The 24,096-nt window shown below is 52.4% G+C and overlaps 1 protein-coding gene across 1 annotated transcript in view; it reads right to left on the reverse strand.

Annotated features, from left to right (window-relative positions):
- btk (Bruton agammaglobulinemia tyrosine kinase) overlaps positions 1-24,096 on the reverse strand; it is a 141,124-nt gene that overhangs the window by 48,955 nt on the left and 68,073 nt on the right. Inside the window, exons 10-11 of the mRNA XM_072504968.1 lie at positions 14,599-14,726; positions 9,834-9,908 (exon numbers count right to left, since the gene is read on the reverse strand). Of these exons, the coding sequence (XP_072361069.1) occupies positions 9,834-9,908; positions 14,599-14,726 (203 nt within the window). The remainder of the gene's footprint in view (positions 1-9,833; positions 9,909-14,598; positions 14,727-24,096) is intronic.

Raw genomic sequence — 24,096 nt, forward strand, 5'->3', positions numbered from 1 at the left:
AAGTCACGCTTAATAAAGCCTCATCGACTTCATCTCTATTCGTCTCTCGTGAGTCTTTGTGCGCTACAATTTATTAAGCGTGCTTAAAGGACTATGGAGCTCAGGATCATCCCGGAATGCCTGAGGATCAGCCCCCACGCAGTGAACTTAGCAGCAGTTTTTAAACACTGGCAGACTTGTTTCGAAGCATACCTCCGAACGGCCCCCGGCCAGGTCACAGAAGACCAGAAACTACAGGTCCTGCACTCGAGGGTAAGCCCGGAAATTTTCCCTCTCATAGAAGACGCAGAAGATTTCCAGACGGCGTTCGCAGCACTAAAGAGCATCTATGTTCGCCCAGTAAACCAGATCTACGCACGCTACCAACTCGCAACGAGACGGCAAAGTCCCGGAGAATCGCTAGACGAATTCTACGCCGCGCTGCTAATTTTGGGACTGGCCTGCAGCTGCCCGCCGGTAAATGCGATTGAACACACGGACATGTTAATTCGCGATGCGTTCGTGGCTGGTATGAACTCTCCCCAAATCCGCCAAAGACTTTTAGAAAAAGAGTCGCTAGGACTCTCAGAGGCACGAGCCCTTGCAGCCTCACTAGATGTGGCCGCGCAAAACGCCCGCGCGTACGGCCCCGACCGCGAGGCAGCCCCTTGGGCTCCGTGGACCCCCGTCGCGACAAACCCCCCCCCCACCCCACAGGCTTGCGTGGTTCAGACGCCAAGTCGTCCCGGGGGAGCCCGCTGCTATTTCTGCGGCCAGGCGAAATACCCTCTGCAGCGCTGCCCGGCCCGCGCAGCGATTTGCAAGAGCTGCGGAAAAAAGGGCCATTTCGCGGCTGTGTGCCGGTCCAGGGAGGTCGCCGCTGTCCCCGGAGAAGAAGGAGTCCTGCGCATTTCTAACGCTCCCCAACCCCCCCAGCGCCCCATGTACGACCCGCAGGCGCAGCCGTTTTGGGACCCGGCCACCGCTGTCCCCGGAGAACAAGGAGTCCTGCGCGTTTCAAACGCTCCCCAACCCCCCCCCCAGCGCCCCATGTGCGACCCGCAGGCGCCGCCATTTTGGGTCCCGGCCACCACGAGGGGAGGAGGGGCGCCGCCATCTTGGGACCCCCCAGCCCTGTGCGACGCATGGGGGTGGCCATTTTGTCCACCCCCGCCGCAATCTTGTGACCCCCCCAGCCATGTGCGATGCATGGGGGTGGCCATTTTGTTCACCCCCGCCGCCATCTTGGACGGCAACAATGGACCACAGCATCGACGGCTCCACGGGGTTCGAGGAAGACGCTGAAGCACTACGACCACGTCTGGCCTCAATGACGCTGGACCAAGCACGGCCCCGGACGCTCCAGACGACGACAACAATGGTGCTGATCAACAGGCATGCGACACCATGCCTGGTCGACTCAGGGAGCACAGAAAGCTTCATCCACCCCGACACGATAAGACGCTGTTTTTTGACCATCCGTCCCAGTGCGCAAAAGATTTCCCTAGCTGCAGGATCCCACTCCGTACAGATCAAAGGCTTCTGCATAGTGACCCTAACGGTGCAAGGGAGGGAGTTTAAAAACTACAGGCTCTACGTCCTTCCCCAACTCTGCGCGCCCACATTACTGGGATTAGACTTCCAGTGCAATCTGCAGAGCCTAACCTTCCAATTCGGCGGCCCAATACCTCCACTCACTATCTGCGGCCTCGCAACCCTCAAGGTTGAGCCCCCATCCTTGTTTGCAAACCTCACCCCGGATTGCAAACCCGTCGCCACTAGGAGCAGACGGTACAGCGCCCAGGACCGGACATTCATTCGGTCCGAAGTCCAGCGGCTACTGAAGGAAGGCATAATCCAGGTCAGCAATAGTCCCTGGAGAGCACAGGTGGTAGTAGTAAAGACAGGGGAGAAGCAAAGGATGGTCATAGACTATAGCCAGACCATCAACAGGTACACACAGCTAGATGCGTACCCTCTCCCCCGCATATCCGACATGGTCAATCGGATTGCCCAATATAAGGTCTTCTCCACCGTGGACCTCAAGTCCGCCTACCATCAGCTCCCCATCCGCCCAAGTGACCGCAAGTACACAGCCTTCGAGGCAGACGGGCGATTATACCACTTCCTAAGGGTCCCATTTGGCGTCACAAACGGGGTCTCGGTCTTCCAACGAGAGATGGACCGAATGGTTGATCAACACGGGTTGCAGGCCACGTTCCCGTATCTCAACAACGTAACCATCTGCGGCCACGATCAGCAGGACCACGACGCCAACCTCCAAAAATTCCTCCAGACCGCTAAAGCCTTGAACCTCACATACAACGAGGACAAGTGCGTTTTTAGCACAAACCGGCTAGCCATCTTGGGATATGTAGTGCGCAATGGGATAATAGGCCCCGACCCCGAACGTATGCGCCCCCTCATGGAATTTCCCCTCCCTCACTGCTCAAAAGCCCTAAAACGCTGCCTGGGGTTCTTTTCATATTACGCCCAGTGGGTCCCCCAGTACGCAGACAAGGCCCGCCCCCTAATACAGACCACGACCTTCCCTCTGTCGACAGAGGCTTGCCAGGCCTTCAGCCGCATCAAAGCGGATATCGCAAAGGCCACGAAGCGCGCCATCGACGAGTCCCTCCCCTTCCAGGTCGAGAGCGACGCCTCCGATGTAGCTCTAGCGGCCACCCTTAACCAAGCGGGCAGACCCGTGGCCTTTTTCTCCCGAACCCTCCACGCCTCAGAAATCCGCCACTCCTCAGTGGAAAAGGAAGCCCAAGCCATAGTGGAAGCTGTGCGACATTGGAGGCATTACCTGGCCGGCAGGAGATTCACTCTCCTCACTGACCAACGGTCAGTAGCTTTCATGTTCGATAATGCACAGCTGGGCAAAATTAAAAATGACAAGATCTTAAGGTGGAGGATCGAGCTCTCCACCTTCAACTATGAGATCTTGTACCGTCCCGGAAAGCTGAACGAGCCGTCCGATGCCCTATCCCGCGGCACATGTGCTAACGCACAAATTAACCGTCTCCAAACCCTCCACGAGGACCTCTGCCACCCGGGGGTCACTCGGTTCTACCATTTTATAAAGTCCCGCAACCTCCCCTACTCCGTGGAGGAGGTCCGTACAGTCACAAGGAACTGCCACATCTGCGCAGAGTGCAAACCGCATTTTTTCAGGCCGGATAGTGCGCACCTGATCAAGGCCTCCCGTCCCTTTGAACGCCTCAGACTGGATTTCAAAGGGCTCCTCCCCTCCACCGACCGCAACACATACTTCCTGAATGTGGTGGACGAGTACTCCCATTTCCCCTTCGCCATGCCCTGCCCTGACATGACAGCGGCCACAGTCATTAAAGCCCTTAACACCATATTCACACTGTTCGGTTGCCCCGCATACGTCCATAGCGACATAGCCTCCTTCATGAGTGACGAGCTGCGCCAGTTCCTGCTCAGCAAGGGTATAGCCTCGAGCAGGACGACCAGCTACAACCCCCGGGGGAACGGGCAAGTAGAGAGGGAGAACGGCACGGTCTGGAAGACCGTCCTACTGGCCCTACGGTCCAGGGATCTCCCAGTTTCACGGTGGCAGGAGGTCCTCCCGGACGCCCTCCACTCCATCCGGTCCCTACTGTGTACCACCACTAACCAAACGCCTCATGAGCGCCTCCTTGTCTTCCCCAGGAAGTCCTCCTCTGGAACGTCGCTGCCGACCTGGCTGGCGGCCCCAGGACCCAGCTTGCTCCGGAAACATGTGCGGGCGCACAAGTCGGACCCGTTGGTCGAGAGGGTTCACCTCCTCCACGCGAACCCATAGTACGCCTACGTGGAGTACCCCGACGGCCGACAGGACACGGTCTCCCTGCGAGATCTGGCGCCCGCCGGCAACACGCACACCCCCTCGACACCTATCACCGCCTCCCTGCCACTGGCGCACCCCGCGACAGCCCCCTTCCCGGGAGGATCGGTCCTCCTCCCAGGTCCGACCAGAAGTGAAGCTGACGCAGAAACCGTAAAGCTCCCGGAGACGACAACACTGGAACAAGCACCACCACCACCGAGGCTGAGGCGATCGACAAGGACGAACAGACCGCCCGACCGACTTGTGGCATCGGTGTAACACTAGAATGTTGTGGACTTTAACGAGAATTTTTTTCCCTTTTTCCCTCTTACGAACACTGTAAATAGTTCAAAACAAAAAACCCTGTACATAGCCCAGTGTAGAGCACTGTGATGACATGCAAATGTTTTTTTCCTCCCAGGACCAGCCTTGTAAACCCCTACCACCATGCGAAACACCACCCCGCCGGGTTCATTTTTAACAAGAGGTGAATGTGGTAGTATGCATTAGGGGTCATGTGGGACTGTGAAGCCGTGATGTCATTGGCTGACAGATCCCGGGTCCTGGTTGGCTGTTGATCTCTAGCTCCACCCTGAAGGCGGAGTATAAGAACCAGGAGTTCTCCCCCGCAGGCCAGTCTGTTGCTGAACTGCAGGGAACAAGTCACGCTTAATAAAGCCTCATCGACTTCATCTCTATTCGTCTCTCGTGAGTCTTTGTGCGCTACAGTGCCAAAACAACATTTGGACCTGTTTAACTTTAGGCCGTTGGCATGTAATCGGCGGAATACCTTATGGAGATGGGACACGTGTTCTTCAGGGGTCGTGGACCATATGATGATGTCATCCACGTCCACACGAATCCCTTCAATGCCTTCTGCTCCATGATGCGATGGAATATCTCCAATGGCGAGATGATGCCAAATGGCATGCGATTGTAGCAGTATCTGCCAAAAGGCGTGTTGAAGATGCAGAGCCTTCTGCTGGACTCTTCCAGCTGGATTTGCCAAAATCCCTGTGATGCATCCAATCTGGTGAAGAAGCGCATGTGTGCCATCTCACTCGTGAGTTCCTCCCGCTTTGGGATGGGGTAGTCTTCCCGCATGATATTCTTATTGAGATCCATGGGATCAATGCAGATGCGCAGGTCCCCCGAAGGCTTCTTTACGCACACCATCGAGCTGACCCAGTCAGTCGGTTCGGTGACCTTGGATATGATGCCTTTTTGCTGAAGATCCTTGAGCTGTGCCTTCAGGCGCTCTCTCAGTGGAGCAGGGACACGTCGTAGTGCTGGACCACTTGCTTGGCATCAGGTCGTAGCAGAATCTTGTATCGATACGGCAGCGTGCCCATCCCGTTAAACACATCTGGATACTGGGCAAGGATGTCATCGATGACGGCCTGAAGATCCACACGGGAGGATATCGTGGTGTAAACCCTTTGAATGTTTACACCTAGTAGGGATGCTCTGTCCGGCTTAACAGTTTCAAAGCGTAACCGTGCTTGTGTGTGTCGGTTGGATACGTGCAGATGGCAGGATCCCTGTGCCGTGATGGCATTCCCATTGTAATCCAGGAGCTTGCAGGCAGCTGCAAGGACCTTGGGGGGCTTCTTAATGCGTCTAAAGTCTGCCTGTGAGAGGAGGTTGGCAGAGGCACCTGTGTCCAGCTTGAACTGGATGGGCAGTGGTTGACCTTCATCACTGCTCACCATTCGTCCTCGGAATCCACAACTAGGATAGATCGGACTTGCGATGTGTCTGGTGTGGCATATTCACACGTTGTAATAATGCCCACACGGTAGGCGTTGTCCAGGCGTTCATCATCTGGATCCGTTGCACTGCCGGGATCAGAATCCTGTTGGCGTTGTTGCACACTCCGGATGCGCCGTTGTCGGAATTGGGAGCGCTGGCTCCTGACTGGTGGTGCAGATCTGCACAGGGCTGCATAGTGGCCTGGCTTCCCACACTTTAATCAGCGTCTGCCTCTTGCAGGGCAGTGTTTCTTTAAATGGGCGGTGCCACGGTTCGAACAAGTCATGACGTCGGCGTCCTGACCCTCCGTGCGTCGTTGCACACGTGCAGTGCGGTTCTCAGACTTCTGCACCTGTGCAGTGCAGGGTTTCGGCCGCTTCGTTATCCCGTTTGCATCGCGAATGCGTCGGGCCCCGGGAAGAGCGCCCGAAATAGCCGCTTTCTCAATGTTGACGCGGTGCATCCAGGAGATGGCCTGCACACTCTCTGCCTCGTGAAAGGCTTGTTTATCATTTTCTGCCGTTTTGTACTGGGCATTGCGATTTTTAGCTTGCTCATGCACTGTGCATGTTTCAATCGCGACTGGCAGGGTCATATGCTTGATCTTCAGTAACTGCTCTCTCAGAGGATCAGAGCAAACTCCAAAAACGATTTGGTCTCTGATCATGGAGTCAGTGATATCACCGAAGTTGACCTGGGGAGGCTCTTAGATGGGGTTCAGGCCAGGAGGGATGTCCTGTTCCCCCGAGGGTCCCGGCGGGTGAGTCACAGTGCAGTCTGTGCCACCTGGGATGAGTTGCAGTGGCTGTCAGCCTGGGAAGCATGACCAGGAGAACCGGTACTGTTGTGTTCTGTAATTTGGAATAACACAAGCTACCACTTGATGCAGTTTTGAGTAAAAGATGCTCCAGACTTTGAAGTGAGTTCAATGTGTTTTATTGAACTATTAGCACAGTTCTCAATGAGTTTGACTCTCTGTTAATCTAAATGTAGTAACTCAGTCTAACTGAACTAGCCTTGCCCTAAGCCATGTGGCATGTGAGAGTACCCTTTAAGAAATGGGTGTTTAAGAAATGTACCTTTAAGAAATAGAGCTGCTCATGTTACTGGAGTGATGTCAGAGTGTGGGTGGAGCTGAGCTCTACTTCTGCTTTTTCAGTTTCATTTTGAGAACGCTTGGGTGTGTCTGTGAGCAGCACTGCTGTTGATCTCTGCCATGAAGGACGATCTCTTAATCATTTGGTGAATTCAGAAGAATTATAAATGTTTTCAGTCTTGAATGTAAACCCTAATGTGCTCCCATTTGGAGGTTTGTTAAGTCTTTTGGATGTTGAAAGAACAGCATACAGGTTACTTAGTGTTGTATTCTTTGGGGGGTGTATTTGATTTACTGGTTGCTAAGAAATTCAATGTTTGTTTTAAAAAGGTTAACTTGAGTTCATAGAATAAACATTGTTTTGTTTTAAAAACCACTGGTCCATTTTCTGCTATTCCATACCTGTCGAGTGAGCCGTGTGCTCCCCATACCACAATCTATTAAAAATTGTGGATTCTCTAAACTCTGACCCATAACACATGTGCTGGGGTGTGATGCTGAGGATACACCCTGTCTCACTCTGTAGATGTTGGTCTGTGGGAAGAGATGGGGTGTGAGTGCCTCATCCCTCTTATAGTGAGATATCACCCCTGAGTGTCCTGGCTGCTTATTGGGCGTGTCCTATTCTATGTGTTCATTAGCTGCATGTTTGCATATCATGACAGGTACCGGCGTAAGAAGGTCAACGACCTACACTGGGCCGCACGGGTGAGTTGGCACCGCCCCCGCACCTGCTCCCCAACGAGCCTGCACCTGGCACCGCCCCCACCCAGCACCATGCCATGCCCTGGCGCGCCCAAGCTGCCCACTCCCACAAAATATTCTCCCCCCACCCCAACCCCCCTCCCTAACCATGACCCCCCCCACAGCCCCCACCTGCGGTGAACCACACGTGCAGCTAACATGTCCTCTTTATGTCTCCACAGGAAAGCTGTCCCACAATCATCAGGAGAGGGCCCAGGCTGGCCGTGGTTGCCGGGCATTAGAGTCGCCCCACAACATTCCCGCCCACACATTCCCGGCCGTTCCCCCTGACACTTTGCCCTCTGCACTGCACCCCTGGCCTGTTGGTGCCCGGCACCGGGGTCTCTAATCCCGCGACTCTTCCCTGCCGGCAGGGGTACCGATGGCTGGTACTACCCATGCCAGCGGTATGTTCTGTGGCCCCTGTATTGCGACCTCCTGTGGGGTTTACTGTGGGGGTCCTCCTTCGGTGGACCTTGTAATACTCCACAAGCTGGGTGGCACCAGGTTGTGGGGAGTGGGGGGTGTGCGTAGTGTGCCTCCGACCGTTTGATGGCTTGCGAGCGAACAGGTCCGATGGGTAGGGCTCAGCCAGGGCGTTGGGCACCTTTTGGACCGTAGCTGATGTCTGCTGTGGGTCCTATGTGCAGCGCACCGGTTGTGCCTACTTGTCTGGGACCAGGATGGGGGAAGCGGCACAGTGGGCAGGCAGGACTTGGTGGCAGCCGGTGGTCCTGCGGGGTGACCTAGCTGATGGTGCCGCTGGCGGGATTCTGTCCTGCGAGGGGCAGTGTGCCAGGGTGGGTGCCGATGGCCATGATACATGAGTTCGCCGGTCGAGGCATGCACCATGGCTTCCTTGCTGCCCCTGCAGTGGGGCAACGCTTCGGGCACACAAACGTCCATGGCGCTCTGAGCATCTATGGGCCACAGTGGGCACTCAGTGGGGTGCACAGCCAGATGGCTGCCTTGTAGGCCGTGGCAATGCCGGTCTGTGCCCAGAAAATCTGGTCCTGGGGGAATACCCCGAGCCCATGGCCCAGCCGCTGGTCACCCCCCGCTACTCCCCTCGGCCCTGGCAGATGTCCTCCAGCTAGCGGCACAAATGTCAGCCTACCATTGCGCTTTTGGGGATATCACCTACCTCCTCTCCCCGTCAGCAGCCACGGTGCCTGTGTCCGATTGTAAATACCACAAGTGAAGCGCGTCATCGTCACTTCCGCCTGGCGGAGGCGGAGCATCGTGGGTGGCCTGAGGCTATCAGGTCAGGCCTGTCAATGAGATGTTAATGCATGCAGGGGGTTTCGCCATTCCCACTGGCGGCCAATGGATTTCCCAATGTAGCCACCTGATGTCGCGGGGAAACCTGTGGGTGGGGGTGTGCTGCCAGTGGAACGAAGAATCCCACCGGCGGAGAATTCACCTCCACATATTGGTAGGAAAATAAGAACCTAAACTTGATGGAGGAGCGAAGGGATCAAATAAGGGAAATATACAAATAACTAAAAGTAGCAATGTAGGTTAATGAGGCCCTAGAAAAACAAACCAATCACTAATATTTATTTCAAAGGGTTAAATTTGAAATGTAGAGACGTTATGTGAAACTTGCATTGAATGAAACATGTTTGAACCACACTCGGAATAATGCATAAAATTCTGCCCGCTACGTTATAGAAAAGATACACTGGAGAGGTTGCAAGAAATATTTACAACAATGATGCCACAACTACAAGATTATTCTAGCAGGAGAGGATGAACAGGCCGGGTCTCCTATCTGTTGAAAAGAGAAGGTTGAGGGGTAATCTGACAGAGGTGCAGGGTATTTAAGATTATGAATAGTTTAGGTGGAGTGGGCAAAGACAGACTGCCGGATTCTCCGTCGGTGGGATCCTCGCTTTGCCGGCAGCGTACCCACGTCCGTGGGTTTCCCGACAGCGTGGGCTGGCCACAATGGGAACCCCATTGGCCGGCTGCCGAAACAGAGGGCTCCGCTGCCAGCGGGGGTGTGCTGCAACCGGGGCTGGCAGATGGAGAATCCTGCCCAGAATGTTTCCTTGTGTGGGGAAGATCATAACTAGAGGCCGTCAATATAAGATAGTCACCGAGAAATCCAGTCGGGAACGCAGAAGAAACATCTTTATCCAGAGAGTGGTGAGAATGTGGAACTCACTACTGTGGAGAGTGGGTGAGGTGACGATTTTTCATGGAGCCAAGGAGAATTTAGATAAATGTATGAGGGAGAAGTAACTATGGGCTTATGCAGGCAGAGTTAGATGAGGAGGAGGCTCGGGTGGAGTACAACCGAGGCATGGACAAGTTGGATTGAATGGTCTGTTTCTGTGCTGCATATTCTTTCCAATTCTATGCAATGTGATAAACAAATCCTAACGATGCCCAAATTATGCAAAAACCAAATCCTACCGTAACCAAATCCAGCCGTCATTGGGGCTTTCTTGCTCTGCTGTGACACCGGGTGCCGTAACCTGGTAACAAGCCCTACAATGGATGAATAAAGGCAATCTGTTAATAAAGTATAGGGCGATACACTGGCAGCTCAATTGGAAATTGACTTGGGGATCGTGATGCACAATTGCCCCTTGCCCACTGATTGCTATTAATGATCTCGGTGTGCAGCCAGTGCTAACAACACTGTTCATTGGCTGAACACGTCACTGAGGAGGTCAACGTCATGAGTGTCTGGTACCGGTTAAAGCCAGCCCACACTGCTTAAATCAAGGCCGCTCCTCTTAAACAGAGAGTGCGTTGTGGCTGGAGCAGCTATTGGAGGTTGTGGTCAAAGAGAATCTGTCCTGGGAAGGAGTGAGGGAAGGTACAACAGGAGAAAGAGCAGGCTCCAAGGTTTTCTAATACTGAACCAGAGAGCCAGGTGAAGATGTGGAAATGGAGAGGGATATACTGCATTCAAAAGGGAAAAGTGGCCCTCCAGAGCCACAAGGTGGAATTTGTGCACCTGTCAGTGGCAGGAATCATAGCAGGCTGCTGCACTTCATTTGGCAGGAGGCAAAAATCTGGGGCTGGATTCTCCATTTCAGCGGTCAAGTGCCGGCTCGAACGGAGAATTCGCTAGCGTTTTACGAAGAAAGAATCGGCGCCGAACCCTCACGGATTCCGGAACTGCTGAGGAGCTAGCCACGGTGCCGAGCAAAACCCCTGGCTCCTGTGGCGAAAACGACCGGAGAATGGCTGGGTCCCTGACCGTGCATGCACACAGCGCCGACCTGCGGTGGTCACACCGTACAACATGGCCCTGGCTGTGTGCGGACCCGACCTGCCAAATGCGACCCCACAGGCCCACCAGTCTCACCAGCCCTTGTGGAAGCCCCCCCGGCCAGTGGCAAGGATCCCGGCTGAGTGTGGCGGCGCTGGACACAGTTCACAACCGCCACGCCAGGTTCCCGACCGCAGAGACCACATGTGTCCCGCGTGGTCGGGAACTCGGCCCACAGGGGCGGAGCATCATGGGAGGGCCTGCCGATGTTTCGGCAACGGCGTTGCAATGGAGCGTGACTCGATGACGCCATTTGGGAGGGTGGCGGAGCATGGCTGACCGTCGTCAAACCGGCACCATCCCCGTTTTGGACGTCGGTGTCGATTCTCCGCCCGATCGCCGATTACAATATCGCCGTCGGGCAACAGACAATCCCGCCCCTGTTTCCCGAAGACAGGATAAACTGTGCAAATTCTGATCTCTCGGCTTTCAAGGCAGGTTAAAGTCGGGTCGAGTTTCCCAACAAACAATGTGGGGAAACCTATTTGCATGCATTTGCATCCATGCATACTCATTAAAAAGCCACCCCGCTGGAATTAAATTCCCGGAATGGAGGTGGTAAAGGCTGGACAGGGGTCTCATATTGGACTCGAAATGTTAACACTTACTCTCTCCACAGAAGCTGCCAAACTGGCCGAGTTTTTCCAGCACTTTGTGTTTTTATTTCAGGTTTCCAGCATAAAAGTATTTTACTTTTATTTTACCCTTCATCTGCAGCCTGACCCATTGAAATTCTCATCTCCAGGGCAGGGGACAAGGATAGTGCAGATAACAGCCTAGCGGAGGGTGTGGTCAAGAGTTCTGCAGAAGACTTTGATGGGACAGCCTAGAATGCCAATGTGATGCTTGGTGCATTGGGAAGCTGCTAGAAACATAGAAACTAGACAAAATGAGCAGGAGGAGACCATTCGGCCCTTCGAGCCTGCTCCGCCATTCATTATGATCATAGCTAATTGTCCAAGTCAATAGCCTGCTCCCGTCTTACTCCATATCCTTTGATCCCCTTTGCCCCAAGTGCTATATCTACCTGCTTCTTGAAAACATTCAATGTTTTGGTCTCAACTGCTTTCTGTTGTAGAGAATTCCACAGGCTGACCACTCTCTGGGTGAAGAAATTCTTCCCATCTCTACCTTGTATCCTCAGGCTGTGAATCCTGGTTCTGGACACCCCCAACATCAGGAACATCTTTTCTGCACCTATCCTGTCTAGGCCTGGTAGAATTTTATAGTATTCGATGAGACCCTCCCTCATTCTTCTGAACCCCAACGAATACAATCCTTTTTTTCTCTTTATAAATTTAAAGTACCCAATTCTTTTTTTGTCCAATTGAGGGGCCATTTAGCGTGGGCAACCCATCTACCCTGCACATCTTTGGGCTGTGGGGGTGAGACCCACACAGACATGGATGGAATGTGCAAACTCCAAACGGACAGTGACCCGGGGCCGGGATCGAACCCGGGTCCTCGGCGCAGTGAAGCAGCAATACTAACCACTGCCCCGCCCTTGCTGCCCCAGCGAATACAATCGTAACGGACCTAGTGGGCAGCACGGTAGCATTGTGGATAGCACAATTGCTTCACAGCTTCAGGGTCCCAGGTTCGATTCCGGCTTGGTTCACTGTCTGTGCGGAGTCTGCACATCCTCCCATTTCTCCGGGTGCTCCGGTTTCCTCCCACAGTCCAAAGATGTGCAGGTTAGGTGGATTGGCCATGGTAAATTGCCCTTAGTGTCCAAAATTGCCCTTCGTGTTGGGTGGGGCTACTGGGTTATGGGGATAGGGTGGAGGTGTTGACCTTGGGTAGGGTGCTCTTTCCAAGAGCTGGTGCAGACTCGATGGGCTGAATGGCCTCCTTCTGCACTGTAAATTCTATAAATTCTATGGACACAACCACTCATACGTCAGTCCCGCCACCCCAAGAATCTCAGCTCAATGTCAAGGGAAGTGAAGGAGTCCAGGATCAATGTGACACAGGGCTTTGTGCCAAGCTTGGAATATGGAAGCGATGGCCAACTCTACGGCAGCACTTTCAAACAAAACCAGGAAATAGCATCTGCTGCTTGATGTCCCAGCTTGCTTTGAAGCATAGGCAGTAGCGACCCAGTGTGTGAGTGCTGCAGTGCAAGCTCAGACTGCTGCCATTATGGCCAATTCATTACAGTCTGCAAAGGGACACACCAGAGGTAATGGTGCAGGAGCAGGAAGTGAAACTATTGCAGTGATTCTCTGGCTATGGTTGGATGGATAAGAATGGAACCAGGTGAGGAAAAATCTGATGTGGAAGGAGTTCTGGGAAAGCTGGGAACATATTTGTGAACTGGCACATTTAAGGACTTCAGAGAGAAAAGGGAGGTTGTAAACTGGATGGTAGTTTGCAAGGAAGGTGGAGTCAAAGGTTAGCTCCAGAATTCTCCAGCCGTTGGGATTCTCTGTTGCCGCCGGCAGCGCATCCCCGCCTGCGAGTTTCCCGGCGGCGTGGGGTGGCTACAATCCCGCCCTGAGTTTTTAAACAGAGAGGTAGTGATGACAGAATTGAACAAGTGGTGGACAGAACCTGAGAGTTAACCATTACTAATGTCACCAGGAAGGGAATTTAGATAGTCACCAGTTCAGTGGGAAAAGGATTGAGAGAGCAGGAGTTGGGCTCATGGAAAACACAAGTTTGGAGAGGACATGAGGAGGTGGGAGAGAAACTGGAGAAAGGTAGGAATTCAGGTATAGGGCAAGAGGGAGCCTTAAAAGATATTTAATAGCCCGATGGGCTTGTGGAAGACAGGGACACAACAGAGGCAGCTAATTTGACTGTCTAGATATTTGACAAAGGATTTTATGAACTCTTCACGCTTGGAGGTGAGGGTGGAGGAGACGGAAGAAGGTGGGTTTAAGAAAATGTTTTGCAATAAAGAAAAGAACCGGGGGTTATCTTTGCATTCCAGAATATTCCTGGAATAATGAGCAGTTGTAGCAGCTGAGTGTTTGATCCAAGTGGCCTAGCGCCTTGAGTGGCCCAACCAGATCTGGCTTTGAATGGTTGAAGCAGTTACCGGTAATAACCTTCTAAGCCTGTGTCTCTTGAACATAAAAGGATGAAGATGAGGGCCAGACTCAGGGAACAGCCATGGCCAGCGAAAGAGTTTCATTCAGAATGAGAGATTCAGAGGTGGAGGTGAGGGTGCTGTCGAAATGATGCAGAAATGCTGTGATAAATGGAGGGAAGTCGGGTTGGGGGGGTAGGGATTTATGGCTGGAGAGTGTTATGTGGATGTATTGAGAGCTGATCTTCCCAATGATTGAGAAAATGGGAGAGGTACAGCCATGTGAGCGGGTCAATGGGGGGGGGTCTACAAGTAAACACCGCTGCTGGGGACAGTGGAGGTGGGGCTTTCCTGCTCCTGAACTGTGCAAAGCTGTGAGGGCGATAGTTGACGAGTTGAACTCCAAAGCATCACCGCTATCATCAACTGAGCATTGACACTGACTGTGGTCATGATCGACTTGTTCTACATGCTTACAGCAGAAATTCATAATGCATATGCAAACACCTAACCTCATCGGGGTTCAGCGCAATTCACCCACCCCATAGTATGTGTGCGCACCCAATGCCATTGATCAGTGCACTCGTAAATGCCAAAATCCGACACTAATGAACCTAATTTCTTGCTCAACATCTTCCAGATAGTGCAAACCGGCTCAGATTCACAGGGTCAGCACTCACCTACTATAACAACTGCTTTTGGAGTGCCTCACTGGGTAAACACACTGCCCAATGCTCAACTAACAGAGCAGCAAGGAGGCAGACTCAATCTCTGGCCTCTGCTGACCTCACTGATACAGTGATATGAGGGAGATCCCACTGCTCACCCTCTCTCCTCTTCCTCAGAGGTTTCGCTGGGCATACCTGCTGCATTGTGCTGGTGATAGTTGATCAGTTCTGGGATTGAATTGAAGGTGTGTTTTTCCGCAAGGTAGTACTGGTTGGATGGCGTTGTACACACTGTGTAGTGTTTGACTTTTCCACTCTGATCCCTGAAATGTGCAAGACAGTACAGTAAATATAGGAGCTGTATTTATGTTTCAGTTCAGTCTCTTAGATAACAGGTAACGTTTGACCCAGGTACATCAGCTATAAAATGAGAGTCAGGGGTGTGATGGAATACTCTCCAATTGCCTGGATGAGTGTAACTCCAACAGCACTCAAGGAGCCTGCCGCGACCCCATCCACCATCTTAAACATTCACTCCCTCCACCACCGACGCACAGTGACAGCTGTGCAGGCAGAGACATGGGTGAACACCAGAAGGGGCAGGCAGTCAGTGCAGGAATCCTCTGTGGTTGTTACCCCTTTGGATACTGTCGGGGGGTATAGCCTATCAGGGGAAAACAGCAGCAGCCAGAGCAGTGGCACCACGGCTGGCTCTGATGTTCAGAAGGGAGGGACAAAGTGCAGAAGAGCAATAGTAATAGGGGACTCTATAGTCAGGGGCACAAATAGGCGCTTCTGTGGACGTGAAAGAGGCTCCAGGATGGTATGTTGCCTCCCTGGTGCCAGGGTCCAGGATGTCGCAGACTGGGTAGTGGGCATCTTGAAGGGGGAGGACAAACAGGCAGAGGTAGTGGTACATATTGGTACTAACGACATAGGCAGGAAGGGGCCTGAGGTCCTGCAGTAGGAGTTCAGGGAGCTAGGGAACTGAAGAACATAGATTGGGGGCGGATGTTTGAGGGTAAATCAACATCTGACATGTGGGAGGCTTTCAAATGTGTGGTAAACCACTGTATTATATTGTACTTACTGTTCTTACTTATTGTACTTACTATTCTTACTGTTTGTTACATGCCTGGGTTTGTCCCTGCTGGCTCTGCCCCTCGGGCGCAAATATAAAGGTGGCTCACCTCCAGCCCTGCCCTCATTCTGGGACCGGCTGCCAGCAGGTATCTTTTAGCTGATTAAAGCGCATGCCTGCCTGGTTGATCGCTCTCCACCTGGAACGGGATGGACTTGTCTACTGCGTGCATTGTGGCTTTGGCAATATTTGTTTTGATGCAGTTGAAGGCCAGGTGGGCCTCAGCCGTCAGGGGAAGAATGGTGGATTTAATGAGTGGGTTATGAGTGAAATAACTGGGGGCCCACTGGGCATAATAGGAAAAGAACCCCAGGCATCTCTTCAGGGCCTTGGGGCAGTGGGGAAGTGGAAGTTCCAGGAGGGGGCACATGCGGTCGGGATCGGGCCCCAGGACTCCGTTTTACACAACGTAGCCAAGGATGGCTAGGCGGGTTGTGCGGAAAACGCATTTCTCCTTATCGTATGTGAGGTTAAGGAGCTTGGCGGTGTGGAGGAAATGTTGGAGGTTAGCGTCATGGTCCTGCTGGTCATGGCCGCAGATGGTGACATTATCCAGATACGGGAATGTGGCCCGCAGCCCATACTGGTCAACCATTCGATCCATCTCCCGTTGGAAGACCGAGATCCCATTGGTGATGCCGAAGGGGACCCTGAGGAAGTGGTAGAGGCGGCCATCTGCCTCGAAGGCAGTGTATTGGCGGTCCTCCGGGCGGATAGGGAGTTGGTGGTACGCGGACTTCAAGTCAATAGTGGCGAAGACTCGGTACTGTGCAATCTGATTGACCATGTCAGATGTGCGGGGGAGAGGGTACGCATCGAACTGCATGTACCGGTTGATGGTCTGACTGTAGTCGATGACCATCCGGTGCTTCTCCCCAGTTTTGATGACCACCACTTAGGCTCTCCAGGGGCTAGTCCTGGCCTCTTTAATCCCTTCCTGCAGGAGTTGCTTGACCTCTGACCTGATCAAGGCCTTGTCCCGGGCACTGTATCGTCTGCTCCTAGTGGCGACGGGCTTACAGTCCGGGGTGAGGTTAGCAAAGAGTGGGGGTGGGGCGACCTGAAGGGTCGAGAGGCTACAGACGGTGAGAGGGGGCAGGGGTCCATCGAACTCCAAGGTAAGACTTTTGAGGTGACATTGGAAATCTAGACCTCGTAGTAGGGCAGCGCAGAGTTGGGGAGGATGTAGAGCTTGAAATTTTTGTACTCGACGCCCCGTACTGTAAGGGTTGCGACACAGTACCCACGGACTTCCACGGAATTTGATTCTGAAGCCAGGCAGATTCTCTGGGTCACGGGTATAATTGGGAGGGAGCAGCGCCGTACCGTATCTGGGTGAATGAAATTCTCCGTGCTCCCAGAGTCGAAGAGGCAGGTCGTCTTGTGGCCGTTGATCCAGACGGCCATCATGGATTTAGTGAGGTGATGAGGTTGAGATTGGTCGAGGGTGATGGAGGCGAGCTTCGGAAGGTGGGTGGGCTGATCGAGGGTAGCGGAGGCCAGCGTACGATCTGGTGAGCAGGAGTTCCGGGAGGCGGCGGGGTGATTCCAAGAAGGCGGCCCCCACGGGTTGCACGTGGCAGGTGGCGACAAAGATGGCGGCCCCCACGGGTCGCGGGTGGCGTTGAAGATGGAGGCCAAGATGGTGGCCCCCACGTGGCAGGTGATGCTGAAGATGGCGGCCCCCACGGGTCGCATGTGGAAGATGGGGGCGGTCCTCGCGGGCTACACGCAGCGCAGCTGGGTTTAGAAACAGGTCGGGTCTGGCAGACTTTAGAGAAGTGGCCCTTCTTTCCGCACCCTTTGCAGATCGCGCACCTCGCTGGGCAGCGTTGTCTGGGGTGCTTACCCTGACCACAGAAGTAACATTTGGGGCCTCCAGAGTTGGCGGGTCGCTGCGCGGCACAGGCTTGCGGCGCCCCGGGTCAGGTGATGGCAGCACCCACAACGTCCACGAGGGTGCCGCGTGGTCGGAGGTGTAGGCCTCCACGTTATGGAATACCACTTCCAACGAGTCCGAGAGCTGTACTGTGTCTTGGAGGTCGAGTGTATCCCCTTCTAGTAGGGCTGGCGGAGGTAATTAGATTATATGCCTGCGACATAGGCGTCCCGGATCAGCAATTCGGTGTGCTTGACAGCCTTACAACTGCAGTTCTGGCCGAGTACCCACAAGGCGCGCAGAAATTAAACTTGCGATTCTCCGGGGCGCTGTTGCCTCGTGGCAAGGAGATGCCTGGCATACACCTCGTTGACTTCCTTAATATACTGCCCCTTCAACAGCGTTATCGCATCCTCGTACGAGGTAGCGTCCCTGATAAGAAGGAAAACCTGCGGGCTCACCCGGGAGTTGAGGACTCGCATCTTGTGGGTCTCGGCGGCGGCGAAGGAATCAATGTAAGATTCGAAGCAGCTTAGCCATTGTTCAAATGTGGCAGTGGGGTCGGCTGCTTGGGGGTCCAACTCCAGGCGATCAGGCTTGAGCGATGGATCCACCTTAAAATTTCAGCTGATTAAATTGATGTACCATCAATGATGACAGACGAGAGTCGGAAGAGTAAACTGTGGCTTTAATCAGCTAACAGATACCTGCTAGCAGCCGGTCCCAGAATGAGGGCAGGGCTGGATGTTAGCCACCTTTATATTTGCGCCCGAGGGGCGGAGACAGCAGGGACAAACCTAGACATGTAACAAACAGTAAGTACAATAAATAAGAACAGTAAGTACAATATAATACAGTGGTTTACCACAAAATGTCAGTTGAAAGGAATTCAGGATCGACATGTTCCTGTGAGGAAGAAGGATAAACATGGCAAATATCGGGAACCTTGGATCACGAGAGATATTGTAGACCTCGTCAAAAAGAAGAAGGAGGCATTTGTCAGGGCTAGAAGGCTGGGAACAGACAAAGCCTTTGTGGAATATAAGGAAAGTAGGAAGGAACTTAAGCAAGGAGTCAGGAGGGCAAAAAGAGGTCACGAAAAGTCATTGGCAAATAGGGTTAAGGAAAATTCCAAGGCTTTTTACAGGTATATAAAAAGCAAGAGCCAGGGAAAGGGTTGGCCCACTGAAGGACAGGGGAGGGAATCTATGTATGGAGTCAGAGGAAATGGGCGAGGTACTAAATGAATATTTTGCATCAGTATTCACCAAAGAGAAGGAATTGGTGGATGTTGAGTCTGGAGAAGGATGTGTAGATCGCCTGGGTCACATTGAGATCCAAAAAGACAAGATGTTGGGCGTCTTGAAAAATATTAAGGTGGATAAGTCCCCGGGGCCTGATGGGATCTACCCCAGAATACTGAAGGAGGCAAGAGAGGAAATTGCTGAGGCCTTGACAGAAATCTTTGGATCCTCACTGTCTTCAGGTGATGTCCAGGAGGACTGGAGAATAGCCAATGTTGTTCCTTTGTTTAAGAAGGGTAGCAAGGATAATCCAGGGAACTACAGGCCTTACATCAGTGGTAGGGAAATTACTGGAGAGAATTCTTCGAGACAGGATCTACTCCCATTTGGAAGCAAGTACTAGCAAGATGCAGCATGGTTTTGTGAAGGGGAGGTCGTGTCTAACCTACTTGATAGAGTTTTTCGAGGAAGTCACAAAAGTGAGTGATGTAGGTAGGGCAGTGGTGGACTTCAGTAAGGCCTTTGACAAGGTCCCTCATGGCAGGCTGGTACAAAAGGTGAAGTCACACGGGATCAGAGGTGAGCTGGCAAGATGGATACAGAATTGGCTCGGTCATAGAAGGCAGCGAGTAGCAATGGAAGGGTGCTTTTCTGATTGGAGGGCTGTGACTAGTGGTGTTCCGCATGGATCAGTGCTGGGACCTTTGCTGTTTGTAGTATATATAAATGATTTGGAGGAAAATGTAACTGGTCTGATTAGTAAGTTTGCGGACGAATTGATGGAATTGCAGATAGCGATGAGGATTGTCAGAGGATACAGCAGGATTTAGATCGTTTGGAGACTTGGGCGGCGAGATGGCAGATGGAGTTTAATCCGGACAAATGTGAGGTAATGCATTTTGGAAGGTCTAATACTGGTAGGGAATATACAGTGAATGGTAGAACCCTCAAGGGTATTGACAGTCAGAGAGATCTTGGTGTACAGGTCCACAGGTCACTGAAAGGGGCAACACAGGTGGAGAAGGTAGTCAAGCGGGCATACAACATGCTTGTCTTCATTGGCCGGGGCATTGAGTATAAAAATTGGCAAGTCGTGTTGCAGCTGCATGGAACCTTAGTTAGGCCACGCTTGGAGTATAGTGTTCATTTCTGGTCGCCACACTACCAGAAGGATGTGGAGGCTTTAGAGAGGGTGCAGAAGAGATTTGCCAGGATGTTGCCTTGTATGGAGGGCATTAGCTATGAGGAGAGGTTAAATAAACTTGGTTTGTTCTCACTGGAACGAAGGAGGTTGAGGGGCGACCTGATAGAGGTCTACAAAATTATGAGGGGCATAAACAGAGTGGATAGTCAGAGACTTTTTCCCAGGGTAAAGGGTTCAAATACTAGGGGCGTAGGTTTAAGGTGTGAGGGGCAAGGTTTAAGAACATGAACATAGAACATAGTGCAGAAGGAGGCCATTCGGCCCATCAAGTCTGCACCGACCCACTTAAGCCCTCACTTCCCCCCTATCCCCGTAACCCAATAACCCCGCCTATCCTTTTTGGTCACTAAGGGCAATTTATCATGGCCAATCCACCTAACCTTCACATCTTTGGACTGTGGGAGGAAACTGGAGCACCCGGGGGAAACCCACGCAGACACGGGGAGAACTTCGCACAGACAGTGACCCAGCGGGGAATTGAACCTGGGACCCTGGCGCTGTGAAGCCTCAAGGCTATCCAATTGTGCTACCGTGCTGCCCAGGAGATGGAGGAGATGTAGGAGGCAAGTATTTTACACAGAGGGTAGTGGGTGCCTGGAACTCACTCCCGGAGGAGGTGGTGGAATCAGGGACGATAGTGACGTTTAAGGGGCATCTTGACAAATACACGAATAGGATGGGAATAGAGGGATACGGACCCCAGAAGTGTAGAAGATGGTAGGCGCAGGCTTGGAGGCTGAAGGGCCTATTCCTGTGAAGTACTTATCTTTGTTCTTTGTTCACCTACAAGATTCACTGCAGATACTCACCAAGGCATCAAAACCCGCGACCTCTACAATCTAGAAAGATAAGAGCCGCAGATGCCTGGGAACACCAGCACCTGGAAGTTCCCCGCCAAGTTTCGCACCATCCTGACTTAGAAATATATTGGCGTTCCTTCACTGTCAGTGGACCAAAATCCTGCATTTCCCTTCCTAATGGCACTGTGGGTGTACCTCCACCACATAGACTGCAGTGATTCACAAAGGCAGCTCACCACCACCTTCTCAAGTTAGGTATGGGCTCATCCGGCCCTCTACAGGAACTATTCTTCAGCCTACACCAAATGCCCAGCTTGGCAGGTTTCCCTGCGTGACTGGTAGTGGACAGGCCCACAGAGCCCATCAGGTGGCCCCCGCCCCTTGGATGTAGCAAACCCCCTCCTGCCCCAGACCCCAGTTTACCTCCTTCCCGGGATTCTCCCAACCTTCAACCTTGCCCTCCTTGCCGGGAACTGCTATCTTGGCACCTAGCGAGACTGACCCCCTTCCCGACGCAAATGATCCAATGCCACACCGAAAGTTCTGGAGAGTTGCCAGCCTTTTAGACGGTCGCATTCTGAGGCGGCACTTCCTGATTCAGAAGGTGTTAAATGGCTGCTCGGTGGAGAGGAAGGCTCTGGCCTCTGAAGCTTTAGCTGTGCTGGTCTTGTATAATTCAGAGCATTGTGTTGTTTCAGGAACCACTCACTTCATCGACTGTTACACACTTCCTTCAGAAATTATAAACTCCATCACAAGGTGGTGCTAGACAGCCATATGGAGCATTCATTCCGTACTGTGGATTGCCATCTCTGGGCAGACAGGGAAAATGTACCTCACAAGGGAGTTATCTCTTTCCTCTCCTTGATGCCAGCTGGTATGGGCTGGTGAGATCCTGGGTGGAGGGAGTGGGAGCTTGCTGTTTCTCCCCCGTCCAATGACCCCAGTCTCCACTATTGAGTTCAGCATGAATGCACAATGTGTGTGTGTGTGGGGGGGGGGGGGGGGGGGGGGGGGGCAATAGTAAGTACCAATGGGAATGCAAGGGTAATAAACATTAGGATTTGCAGGGAGCAAGGGTGGGGTGGGAGGGGTGGTACTACACCTGGAAATATTCCCCAATCAACCAACATCACGGAAAAGAGGTTGCCCGGTCATTACAAAGAACAAAGAACAATACAGCACAGGAACAACACTTTGGCGCTCAAAGCCTGTACCGGTCATGATATCACCCTTGGCCAGAACCCTCAGCATTCCCGAGTACCGTATCCCTCTATACCCATCCTATCCATGTATTTGTCGAGATGCCTTTTGAACGCCGTTAATGTATCTGCTTCCACAACCTCCCCAGGCAACGCGTTCCAGGCACTCACCACCCTCTGCGTAAAAAACATGCCTCGCACATCTCCTCTAAACTTTGCCCCACGGACCTTAAACCTATGCTCCCCAGTGACTGACCCCTCCACCCTGGGAAAGAGTGCCTGCCCATCCACTCTATCCATGCCACTCATAATCTTGTAGACCTCTATCAGGTCACCCCTCAATCTCCGTTGTTCGAATGAAAACAGTCCGAGTCTGTTCAGCATCTTCTCATAGCTAACATCATCCAGACCAGGAAACATCCTGGTAAACCTCCTCTGCACCCTCTCCAAAGCCTCCACATCCTTCTGGTACTGTGGCAACCAGAATTGCGCGCAATATTCCAAGTGCAGCCTTACCAAGGTTTGACACAACTATAGCATGACTTGCCAGTTTTTATACTCGATGCCCCGTCCAATCAAGGCAAGCATTCAGTATGTTTTCTGACTACATTCTACATTAACACTTCAACACACAAAGGTTGGTAGAGGTTTGGAACTCTCTCCCACAAACGGCAGTTGAAGTTAGATCAGTGGTTATTTTAAATCTGAGATAGATAGATTTTGTTGTGTTATCTACTCTGAGATAACACAGGCTGCAACTGGATGCAGCTTTCAACAAAAGATACTCCAGACCTTGAAGTTAGTTCAATCTGATTTATTGAACCAGTAGCACAGTTATATATGAGATCGACTCTGCTAACCTAAGTGTGGTTACTCTGACTGAACCAGACTAGCTCATAGTCACATGCTGGAGGTGTGATACTGTACATACACCCTGACTCACTCTGTAGATGTTCATCAGTGGAAAGAGGCAGAGTGTGAGTGCCTCGTGCCTTTTATAGTGAGATACCATCCCTGAGTGTCCTGCCTGCTCATTGGTCATGTCCTGTTCTCTGTGTTCATTTGCTGCCTGTCTGTGCCTGTCTGTATATCATTATCTGCATATCTGCATATCATGACATCTCCTCTTGTTTTTTTTAATGTTTTGTTGGCACATGGGAACATACTTACATGTGGTGGCATATATTAACATATTTACAAGCGGTGGCATATGTGAACGTATTTACATGTGAAGACAGCTGTCTAATGTGAGAAAACAGAACATAGCAAACAAAACAAATGTTCATAAGTCCAGTCTCTGGGGCTTGCGTCTGATCCTTGTCGACCGCCGGAGAGGTGGTGGTGGGAACGACGGCACCTTGACAGGCGGGATGGAAGCCGACTGGTGGCCTTGTAGTTCGAGGTATCAGGAGGTGGCAAAACAACGAACGGAAATGGAGAAGACAGCAGTTGCGAGCAGGCAGCTTTGCGCAGTGCCCGTCTGTTTCGTCGCACAACAGAACCATCAGCCTTGCGTACAACATACGAGCGGGGCGCAGCCTGTCGAACAACGCCAGCTAGAGCAGACCAGCCACCATCCGGTATCTTGATCCTGACAGTGTCTGCTGGGGATAACACGGGCAAATCGGTGGCATGAGCATCATAGCCCTGCTTTTGCTGGTTTCGGAGCTGCTGCAGATTCTGCAGCACCGGGAGGTGATCCAGGTTGGGCAAGTGTATGGCTGGAAGTGTCGTCCGCAGGTCCCTGTTCATCAGGAGTTGGGCTGGCGACATGCCAGTGGACAGTGGAGTTGCCCTGTACACAAGCAGCGCGAGGTAGATGTCAGAAGCAGAATCCGCGGCCTTGCAGATGAGCTGTTTCACAATGTACACCCCTTTTTCAACCTTCCCATTGGACTGCGGGTAGTGTGGGCTGGAAGTGGCATGTTTGAAATGGTATGACTTGACAAACATCAACCACCCGTGGTTGTTGAAGCATGGGCCATTGTCACTCATGACAGTGAGTGGGATACCATGCCTGGAGAACGTCTCCTTACGGGACTTGATGACGGTCCGAGATGTGAGGTCTGAGAGCTTCACAACTTCAGGGTAATTGGAGAAATAGTCAATAATCAACACGTAGTCACGACCATTCGCACGAAAGTGGTCGATGCCAACCTTGGACCACGGGGAGGTCTCGATTTCATGCTGCTGGAGCGTCCCCTTGCTCTGCATTGGCTGGAA

The sequence above is a fragment of the Scyliorhinus torazame genome, chromosome 5 (genome assembly GCF_047496885.1).
Source record: "Scyliorhinus torazame isolate Kashiwa2021f chromosome 5, sScyTor2.1, whole genome shotgun sequence".
Taxonomy (NCBI): domain Eukaryota; kingdom Metazoa; phylum Chordata; class Chondrichthyes; order Carcharhiniformes; family Scyliorhinidae; genus Scyliorhinus; species Scyliorhinus torazame.